At 34.5% G+C, this 11965-nt stretch overlaps 1 protein-coding gene across 1 annotated transcript; it reads right to left on the bottom strand.

Annotated features, from left to right (window-relative positions):
* Window positions 1-500: 500 nt before the first annotated feature.
* Window positions 501-11299, bottom strand: LOC133203808 (OTU domain-containing protein 5-B-like). The gene is made up of 10 exons (XM_061339594.1): window positions 10729-11299; window positions 10214-10307; window positions 9099-9163; window positions 8430-8586; window positions 8070-8218; window positions 7136-7198; window positions 6665-6796; window positions 3075-3309; window positions 2462-2569; window positions 501-2071 (listed from the first exon to the last, which is right to left on the bottom strand). The coding sequence occupies exons 1-10, from the start codon at window positions 11140-11142 to the stop codon at window positions 1947-1949; spliced, it is 1542 nt and encodes a 513-aa protein (XP_061195578.1). The 5' UTR covers window positions 11143-11299; the 3' UTR covers window positions 501-1946.
* Between the last annotated feature and the right edge of the window lie 666 nt (window positions 11300-11965).

The raw sequence follows: 11965 nt of genomic DNA, 5'->3' as shown, positions 1-11965 counted from the left end.
ATAATCTTCCAACGATCCTCCATTACGCAAGTAAACCTGGACAAGTTTTTCAATACTTTTTCTGCTAATGACCTTAAACTTTGAGACAAGGTCAAGAATCACCCTTGGGTCATAAATAATTTTTATACCTTATGAGCTCCCAATGATTCCCCATTACAGTCATTGCTCAGACAAGAATTTTATACTTTTTCTGTCAGTGACCTTGAACTTGCTGGAATGACCTTGCATCTAGGTCATCCCACACCCTTGGGTCATAAACTCATAAACAATCTCTGTACAAAGTTTGAGCTTCCAGTGATTCTCCATTACATAGTTATAGCCCAGACATCAGTGCATAGACACACAGCTACTCAGATGGAAAAGTGATTTCTACATGACCCCCCCCCCCCCCCCCCCAATCCCAATTTTGTTTGCGAAAGGAATTTCTTTCAACTCTGTTTTAATAAAAGGTCAGCTAGTCTTCCATCAATTCAGGATTATTAAAAAAAAACACTTTAGAATTTATACATGACAAATAATTTAATATTCTTCATAATATATGCTTAAAGGCATTGTAATCACAGGAACAAAGTAAAGAAATAATTCCCTAATTTGATATTTATATTCTATATCTATTCACAAATATTCTTCATCCATCAGCCAGTGGAGTATTTTCTGTTTCAAGAAAAAAAAAATGGCATACAATATTCTAAAATTACATAAGCATTCAGAACCTGATACAATGCCTTTGTAGAAACAAAATAAAATATAGCACTCTTTTAACAAAATTATACTGACAAAAAAAAAGATTCATAACTATGAAGGGGAATAAAACATACACTACTTCTGAACACTCACGTTACCCGGGGGTGGGTGGGGGAAATAAAAAAATTCCACATACTGGACTCTGTCTCACACACATACACATCTAAAACTGATTCAGGAAAATTGTTCAGGTCTATCAAAAATTCCATCCTTCCAATCTCCCAATGTTTTTGCATGGCAGAAAATCCTGATCACAGATTAATGTAGGAATTATTACACATCTCGGTCTTCCTTAGACATAAGTCACTAGCACAACACTTCTTCAGTAAAATTATTGTGGCATATACTTCACTTATGATATAACTCACCAATTATAATGAGTTACGTGTCAACTAAGCAAGTACAGTTGAATTCAAACACAGTAAAAATGAAAAATTATAATGGTGTAGGTCAAATACAAAAATCTAAGATAATGGAGATGATGAATAGTTATCTCAACTAAATTCTTCTCACAATAATATGGAATAATTTGGTGTATTAACTTATTCACACCCGTGTGTGCAAATCACTGACATTCACAAAAGGTTACCATAAAATATTTCTCTTAATTTTCCTTCATCAGGTTTCCTGCAGTAATAAAAAACATATATATATATATTATAACTTCTTTTAAGAAGCAACTTTTTTTTAGTAGGAAATATTTTTATGAAAATTGAAAATAATCCTCTTCAGAATCTCCGTATAAGCTGCTTATATTCAGTAAATGGTCAATAAAGATTTTAAGGAGTAGAATGATTCCAGCTTAAACAATAACAAATTATATTTCAAAACAAGGAAATTTAAAATAATAAAACTTTCAAAATACAATGTACACCCACTATTTTATATAATTACATGTTTATAATATTAACACAATAAATCAGCTCATAATGGTTATGTTACAGTTAGTTTCTTTGATCTTTATTTGCGTTACATCACAAAAAACTGACTCGCAGTCTCAATAAAAGAAAAATCTGAAGTAAACCATATCATAAAATGTCCATATAATCATATTAGCTATTGAAAAAATTGCAAAGTCAAATGATATAGGATTGGGACCAGCTGGGCTTTAAGTGATTCAAATGTCTCTAGAAGCAATACATGTAAATAAGCCTCTATGATGAATGTGTAGAATTAAAACAAAGAATTAGGTCAGCCCTGTGTTAGCTGTGAGGGGAGGGGTCGGGGGGAGAGGAGGCTGACTTTTTCAGGCTGTCCAGGTATTCTTTCTGGGACTGGGCTATCACCTGTGCCATGATGTCATCCTCATCTATCCAATCTGAAAGACCTGGGAAAAACACAAAAAATATCATCCAATAAGAACAATTAGAAGACCTGGGGAAAAAACATTAAAATATCATCCAATCAGAACAATTAGAAGACCTGGTGTAAGCTATCAAAATATAATCCAATCAGAATGAGCTGTTTAAAACAGATTTTAGAGATCTCTAATCTGCTGGGGAAAATTACGATATATATATATATATACACAAAGATCTGGTAAAAAATAAACATATACTGCAGAAAGTTAAATATCATATTGAGTGAGAATAACATTTAATAGTCAAAATAAAAAAGAATGAAAAAATATGTAAATCATTCATGTACACTGTGTATATACAGGTAAAATTTGAGAGAGATCCTTAGAAAGATAAAGCAATATTGAACATGACCATACCATACATATCGGAATTGTAGCAGTTCATTAAGGAAGAGGTTTCTACAAAGTTGGTTGTTGTAAGATCCTGGGCCCCTCCTGTGGCCCCAAGGCTGCTGCTAAAGGCATCTGGAAAGGAGTGTTTGATGTGTATTACTTGACATATAGATTAACATTATTATTGTTGATATTAAATGTAACATTCCACAAATTATCATTTTTTTCTTCTCAAAACAAAATTATTTTTGCTCAGAAATTAAAGGCAAAATTTCCACAAACTTTTCTTTCACTTGTAATTACTAATAAATAGCAATTAAAATTCAATCCTCACATGACTAATTAAGTGAGTCACAATAATATCTTCATTCATTATACTTATAAGCAGTCAAAAGCTCATGGACAAACACTCTCAAACTTTTACATCATCTTTTTAATGAATTACCTGCATGAAAACCACTTCACATCAACAGGTTTTACATGTCATACTAGAAATTTGATATAACCTCTCTATTCTAGCTGACAGTGTATAAAATAGTGTATTCACATAACACAATACTCACCATTAGCCATGCTAGCAGGATTTTAACCAGAATGCAGTGCTCACCATTAGCTATGGTAGCAGGGTTGTACTCACCATTAGCTATGTTAGCAGGGTTATATCCAGAACACGTAGGTAAAGGTGAATGCTGAGCTGCCTCTGTCTGCTGGGGACTGCTGGGGCCACTCCTCATCGTGTCCAGTCTTTGGGGGCTGTTCCCTCCTGACCCTGGGTTACTCCTGTTCCTGGGGGATCTCCCCTGCTGCAGGAGTTCGGGGGATCCTAAATCTTTGTCCTTGGAGGAACTACAGGTGGCGCTGGCTGACCGAGGCTATAAGAAAAGATTTAACTTCTACATGATTGTACATAATAAACAGATTAAGAAAAGCTGTGAATAGGATCACAGGAGTACAGGTCTGAGTTACATAAGGAAAAACATCCAATGTTACAGCATTCTTAAAACTATGTAACGAATTTACCCCACCAATAACATTACATTCAGGTGTCCATGGTTTGTAAAATTATTTCTCCCCGCTATATGTTTCATCACTCCTGTAGAGTGCCTATTATGACGTCACCCTGCTCTATGTAATGCTGTTTTGCGAGCCTTTCATGCAGAAATAATGTACAGACAGTTCGAAGAATTTTAGTCAAGGGAGAAAAAGGTTCAATAATGTGTGCTCGTCAACTTAACTTTTTAATTTCAATGGACACTGTCACTTAAAAAAACATTAACTGGAATTGTTACAAAAGAACAATAACTCCGTATTGACTGTGTATTGATTTTTAAGTGAATTAATTCATTAAGTGAATTACATGTATTACACCCCCTTCATGTGACAGATGTCAACCAATTGTAAGCCAGGATTTCATCAAAAAATCATTAGAGGTGGGGTAAAATGGAGACACATTTAGTGAGTGGAAGATGAAAGTCATTTACTCTTGAATCTGATGCTACACAAAAGTACTGACATACAACTCAACTAAAAGTAAAACTGGTGATGTTACACAAAAGTACTGACATGCAACTGAACTAAAGCTGGTGATGTTACACAAAAGTACTGACATACAACTAAAACTGGTGATGTTACACAAAAGTACTGACATGCAACTGAACTAAAGCTGGTGATGTTACACAAAAGTACTGACATACAACTAAAACTGGTGATGTTACACAAAAGTACTGACATAAATTGAACTAAAACTGGTGATATGGAATTGAATTTCAAATAATTATCATGAAATAAAACTTAAAATCTATATTGTATATTGAATTTGTTGATGATCTCACAAGATTAAAGACTTTATAGCTACTTTTGGATCAACCAGTGTGTCATTTGTGAGCTACTTATTTAACCCAATGGCATTGAATTCTGATTATATTACTGGGGTACTAGCTCAGATCTCTTTTATTTCTCTGTAAGTTAGTGTAGACCACAACTCACTTAGTTCTGAAAACTTTGTCTAACTTGTTTCACTGTTATTATCACTTAGCAAACTTACCTCTCACCATCTCCAAGGTGATTTGCTACTTACCAAAGTCTCCCTGTAGACTTGATCTTCATCATCATGAGCTACTGCACTTCTGACTAGTTACTTACTGAACTCGCAATGAAGATATGATATAAAACTTACCTGACTGAAGATTTGTTCAAACATCCTGGATCTGGAAACAAAAATCTTCCTGAGGACTGGGTTCTCAATAACTTTGAGAAACTGTTGGTAGAACTTGTTACTTACCCCACTCTTCCTACGGACTTGGTATTCGCTTTGAGTCCCTGTAGGTACGACTCATATCTAACTACTGAGTAAGCTTTTATTGCAATTTTGGTTTTGGTTATTTCTGAGCCCCTTCAGGCATGACTTGTTACTTACTGAGCTTTTCCTGCGGACTTGGTATTCGCTTTGGGCCGCCGTAAGTATGACTCATATCTAACCAAGCTTTTCCTATGGACTTGGTTTTCATTATCTCTGAGCCCCTCTAGGTATGACTTTTACTTACTGAGCTTTTCCTACGGACTTGGTTTTCGATATCTCTGAGCCCCTCTAGGTATGACTTGTTACTTACTGAGCTTTTCCTACGGACTTGGTTTTCGATATCTCTGAGCCCCTCTAGGTATGACTTTTACTTACTGAGCTTTTCCTACAGACTTGGTTTTCGTTATCTCTGAGCCCCTCTAGGTATGACTTGTTACTTACTGAGCTTTTCCTACGGACTTGGTTTTCGTTATCTCTGAGCCCCTCTAGGTATGACTTGTTACTTACTGAGCTTTTCCTATGGACTTGGTTTTCGTTATCTCTGAGCCCCTCTAGGTATGACTTGTTACTTACTGAGCTTTTCCTACGGACTTGGTTTTCGTTATCTCTGAGCCTCTCTAGGTTTGCAGTCTTCAACAAATCCCGGGAGTCCGAAGCCCGGGACCTGGTAAAATTGGAAGCGGGCATGTGGAACTTGCATACTTACAAGCCCGAAGGGCATGTAAATTCTGAGGCCTAAGCCTCCGTATTATCAACTTAAATAATACCAATAACATTAAATGTACTTAAAAGTCTGATTTTTCATCTAAAGTGGAGCACCAAATAAAATATTAACGATAGTTTATTCTACCGCATTTTCCACAGAACTCTTTTGCAAAGGAGACACAAAAAGTATACACATTGAAAACAATACGTGACTTCCAAGTGTGGCAGAGTCATATTTATTTAAAATAATTTTTTATCTTTATTGAATAACTTACTGAGCCATAATTTACTTTATGCCATATTTGGTAGTAGTCTCCATTCATGAATTCTACTCACAAAATCTCATTGGCCAGTAAATTTGTACCCCCTTGTTTAACCGGTTTTTCTGCTATATATACTGAGGCATGGGCCCATCCCTGTCAGTGCGGGAAATTTAATTTACCTATTACCAGCTGCCCGTTGTCACCACTTGAAAGGTAATTTTCTTAATCTATTAAATTTTTGTATTTTATTTATTAAGTCCAAGTTATAAGCTCAAGTATTTTTCATATTTTTGAAAGAAGGGTATTTTAAACTATGAAAATGACGTTTTGGGCTTAGTACACTTAAATTTTCTTATTTTTGAAGTGAATAGGAAATAAAAGTATTTTGTCTCAGAGTCTGTGTGTATTATGATATTGTATATATGTTTTTTTTGTATTTGTAGATCTGCCATTGCTTTTTTCTTTTCCTAATAAATTTATAAACTGAACCTGCGTTTTCCATCTCCGCTTGGTTACACAAGGAACTCTTTTGCAAAGGAGACACAAAAGGTGTACAGGTTGAAAACAATATTAATGGTGAGACAATAGATCTATAGAAATGGATTTTGGATCATTTCCTTGGCATGAAAAGGCAAATAAGAATAAAATTACTTGATAAAATTCTGGGCATGTAAATATTTGTTCGGGCTAGCGTAATAAGTGGTTAAACCTACCCAAAGGGCATGTACTGATTTGGCGAAGACTGTGTACGACTTGTTACTTACTGAGCTTTTCCTACGGACTTGGTTTTCGATATCTCTGAGCCCCTCTAGGTATGACTTTTACTTACTGACCTTTTCCTACAGACTTGGTTTTCGTTATCTCTGAGCCCCTCTAGGTATGACTTGTTACTTACTGAGATTTTCCTATGACTTGGTTTTCGTTATCTCTGAGCCCCTCTAGGTATGACTTGTTACTTACTGAGCTTTTCCTACGGACTTGGTTTTCGTTATCTCTGAGCCACTGTAGATACGACTCACGAGCAACTTGTTCCTCTATTGTCTCCTGAGTGACTTCCCAGTCGGTCTCTCTAAGCTTATCTTCCAGCATAGTCTGTAAAAATTGTTCACCGTGGTCATGCACAGTTTTATATTTTGCAAATACATCTAAAACCTGAATCTACCCATAGGTAAAAATTTTATACCTTAAGTTCTGACAGTATAACTGAATATTAGTCACAGGTGAACTTAGGTATCTCAAACATTGATATCTCAAATACTATGGATATGCTGAAGTGAGTTGCAAATCCCAACACTTTTTATTATATTTTAACCTTGAAACCTCGAATCTCCTGATATTTTGAAGTTTTTTCTCAGCCATGTTGAGTTTGAGACGATGAAGATTGACTGTATGTGTAAAATGTTATGTCTATGACCTGAACTTTTGACCTACCTGCTCGATATGGACATCCTCTGACTGCCGGACAGCGTCCCTCATCTGACTTTTGTCTGCGAGCTGATAAACAAAACAAAAAACAAAAACATAACAAAATTACTTGTAAACAAAGTTATCCATACAGATTAGAAAAAGTACAAGTTCAAAACAAATAGATAGTATAATTTTAAACCATTTATTAGTATTTCACTGGCAAAATTGGATACCCTATGTGAGAAGTTTGATCCACACCTTTATATTTTTAATTACCAGGGCTCGACATTAACTTTTTTCCCTACTTGTCCAATTGGACAAGTGACCAAGACATTTACTTGTCTGAACTTCAACTTCACTTGTCCGAAAATTGTTCAATAAAAATACAATACTGTCAACTTGAAAACTAAAATAAAGTCCATTACATGTGATTGATTTGTGATGTTATTGATAAATACAACAAACACATAAAAACAAACTTTTATCTAGACTTTCTATCCTGACAACATCATAAATGCTCACAAACATCAAACAGAATCTAAACTTCGTAACCAGATCTAACTTTCATGCCTTTGCAGTAGTATGCAATTAGTGAACTTTGATCCCGATCGAGTGTGAACTCAATTACATAGCGATCCATATCGGGATCAAAGTTTGTTTTTTTATGTACTGCTTCCGTCTTTACCAATGAACTTTCAATAGTTCGTTCTTTTTATTATTTGAAGACATCTTTACATTAAAATGCACTTATCCAATCACACAAGTGCCCAACAAAATATTCACTTGTCCGTAATTTTTTTTTCACTGGTACCGGACCAGCGGACAAGCGTTAATGTCGAACCCTGATTACCCCATTTTGTCAGATTAAAGCTATCTAAATGTCTGTGTTTTTGAATAAGTGATACTTTGTTGTCAGTAAAAATGTCTGCAATGTATAAACTAGATCTGAAGTCTTTACCCCTGGTTGAAGGCCAGGCAGTCCAAGTCCCACACCAATGGTTGCCTTACATGGATCCACCACTGAATTGTAATGGACATTTCCATGGTAACTGATTCTAATGGGTTCATTTTCAGTCTTATAAGGACAATTGAATGTATTAATGGGATCTACAAATCAGAAAATTTACTAAATTCAAAAGGATGTATTGTTCAGCAAACTCTACAAAGTACAGCAATTGAGGCTGGAAGGAAACATGAGATGTAATACATGTACAAACACTAAAATCTTGACACTTAATTACAAAATTTGTCACCTCCAACAAAAAGGTTACAAAAAAGGTTACAAAAATAACACAGCACTTTCTTTCTGTGAACAGACCTATACTGTACTGGTATACTTCAATTTGGCGATTAAACATCTCGCTCATTGCCTGCATCTCCACATGGTTTCCATGGCAATTGTCCATCTTTTTACGATTTATGTATGTGGTAAAATCCTCCGTTACATACTGAGAATAGTAGTCACAGTTTTTCAGCTAAAAACAATAAAAAGAAAATGTAAATTAGTTGATGATTTCTTTCAAATACATGAAATATACACTGATGGCTCTTAAACCATTACCAAAAAACAGTTTAACAAAACAGATTGATCATATTACTTAAAATCAAAGAAGTCAATATTCTTATAATTATATTACTTATCTTTGGCCATGATAATTATAAAACTAGAGTTAAGAATTCATTGAGAAAATATTGTACAGGTCATCTCCCTGACATAGATTCACATCTACATTGTATTTTTAGATGAAAAAGCAAAAACCAATTTACATGATAAAATAAAAAGAATGTTTTAAGAAAACATTTGTTGTCTGCAGCGTCAATGCTCAACAAAAGACACAGAACCCCATGAACCCCATGCAGATCTACCCCAAACACTCCGGGCCACATGATTCTTTTTATACATACAATGTAGTCAACACAATGCTTTCTAACAACTGTGTGACAATAACACTGTTATAACATTTTCTTTAGGGCCCTCTGTACTTACCATGTAGTCAACACAATGTTTTCTAACAACTGAGTGCATTTCCTGGTCACCATATACTTGGTCAGCTGAAAACAATTCAAAAAGTTAAACAATTATACAAATCAATACAAAGTGACATGTAATACTCACTGAAACAAGAAACGTGTTAAATGTGTTGTATATAAATGGATGCACACCTTCAAGAAAATAGTGGAAAGATTTTCCTGCACTTCATAACAAAGAATTTACAGAGAATAAAAAAAATAACATTTTGATAACATTCCTCTAAATTTCCAAATCTTACACATTTAAAAAAAAACTTGAATGTTTAAAGGCTTGCAGGAATTCAGATATTATTTTACACATAGTATCATTGTGGGGAAAAAAATTCTGGTGTTACAGTTATTGAATAAAATGCCTTAAAAATTAAAAAAAAAAAAATTATGACATTCTTCTTCGAAGTGATTCAGAAATGACAATTTTTGAAACCATTTGTTCCAATAAATTTTATTTCTGCATGAAAAAAAGATCCATATTTAGAATAATAGAAATCTGTAGGCATCCTTCCATTTCCATTATGTGAACATATTTTTTCTTCGTGCTTTCCCCTCTGCTTTACACACATGTTGTGCAAGAGGAATTTTTCACACAGAAATATGCTACAGTACTTATAACAGCTTTCTTTGAATAGATCTATATTTTTTCACCATGATGTCCATGTCAATTATAAGAAGGAAGTATAATGACACAAACATCATGTAAATATATACTCCTAACCACTTACACTCATTCAAGTACAATTTTAATACATTCTGAGGTATTTTAATAGAAACTGAGGTACTTTAATACATACTGTGGTACATGACGTAATACATGTTGAGATATTTTAGGTTCAATTATTATTTGATTGTAATGTTTGTACCCCCCCCCCCCCCCCAAAAAAAAATGATGAAAGTTTTATTGTGACCAAATACTTTGGAAGCTGACAGAGTGAGAAAATGCAGACATTAACTTATTAAATTAAAGGCACTTATTCATGCATAATAGTAAACTAATGTAACCACTTAAGTTTATGATATGAACTGCTGATCTTATCATTCAATAAGCTATTCTCAACATCTACAGTGTTAACCTACCAACAGCTCTAAATAGACAGGCACCATCTTCCCCCATCTTCTTTATAATCCAGCCTTTCTTTTCTTTCAGTGTCTTCTCAAACCAAGCTTCCAGCTGAAATAAAAATATTCATATCTAAGTTGATCAAAATATAGACAATGACTACTTTCTGTTTCCAGTTGATTTCACTGTCATCAAATGATGTCTTATACATGATTATTATTACATTTTTACACATATTTAATATAATTAAAGTCCAACTCTAATTGACTCACATTTAGGTGTTTGTCAAGTCTGCATATTAATTTTTTATATAAGATCTATGTAATTAAAATCATTGCATTGTATTACATGTATCTAATTTTATAACTTGGATTTTCCAGGAGAAATGAAAATATGTGACATGCTATAAAATAAAAATTAATCTTCTCAACCATTTGACTGACACATAGTATCATATATTTTTTAATCCTTTCTCTGGGGAAGCGTTTTTGGAAGGGTAACATTACAGACTGACAAACAGCCAGACACAAACCTCCTCAATGTTGTCAGGGTGCTGTGGAGGGACATACTCGTCCCCACTGTTGTACCCGGTCTCCTCATACTCAGTAGAAGCCTGGTAGTCACGAGAGGTGACCGTGGCCGAGGCGTGCATGCGATGTTTCCGTGCATGTGTCCTGTGTGGGGAGGAACGATGGCGTCGTTTATTATTAACTCCTTCATGACCTTCAAAGGTTCCCCCTGGATCATGACTGGCCAGTTTCTCGTCCCTCGTTGTCGACGGAACCCAGCGGGTCGGGGAGTTTCGAGAACGAGTAGCCTTTTCATGCCTGGCATCCGTGGTGGCTTGGTGATGTTGGTGAGAATGAGATGCATGTCCGCCCTGGTGTTCAGTTGATTCACATTCTGTTTTCGACGTCCCTGGTTTCTTTTTCGGTAGAATAGTCATCGTCACTGATTTGTCAACAGTTGCAAATAAAGGTAAATTACAGGTTTTCCTGTATCAACTGGTAAAATATATGTTGCAAACCTCTATTTTACTGGAAAATTTACAACAAACGTTCGACAAACTTCCAAGTACAAGGAAAATGGCGACTAGTCTGTGACGTCACGTTTTATTTTGGTTTTTACCGGAAACAATCAACAATAGGGACCATATCAAAAACATTCAAAATATTCGGGTATATATCAAAAAATAAATAATTTATCTCCATATGGACGTTGAGAAATATATCATTATCGGACGCAGCAGCGGCCGATCTATTTGTGGTTGTGTTTAATGTGCACAATGGGGAAATGGGGCGTTATTTTTTTTAATTGCTTCTTTGAAATAATTTCTTATTGATAACATATATAAAAGTTATGAATAAAAGTTTTAAAAATTTTCTTATTGCTAAGTCTTAATGGTTGTTATTACGGTTCAATTTGTTTTCATTTGTCATCATTTATCTATTAATTTATGACTTTATAAAAAGTTAATTATTACGTGAATCAGGGACCTATATACTAATATTAGTATATAGGTCTCTGCATGAACTGCTCCCCAACATGGGCGTGCGTAAGATATAAAAACGAAACGTATTGAGTTTCCGGATATGAATTACAGTGGCTAAAATAATACTATTAGAACTGAACTTTAATTGTTTTAAATACACTAGTTGTAAATGACACAATGAATTTTTTTTCTGCACCTCACATTTATTGTGATATATATCTATAACAATACTGATCGGCATTATAACTTGACAAAAATCCAGGATATCATTACGTGA

This window comes from Saccostrea echinata, unplaced genomic scaffold, assembly GCF_033153115.1.
Source record: "Saccostrea echinata isolate AGI-Se365-2 ecotype Australia unplaced genomic scaffold, CSIRO_AGI_Sech_v1 ptg000051l, whole genome shotgun sequence".
Classification (NCBI taxonomy): domain Eukaryota; kingdom Metazoa; phylum Mollusca; class Bivalvia; order Ostreida; family Ostreidae; genus Saccostrea; species Saccostrea echinata.
This window is presented reverse-complemented; position numbering and strand designations above follow the sequence as displayed.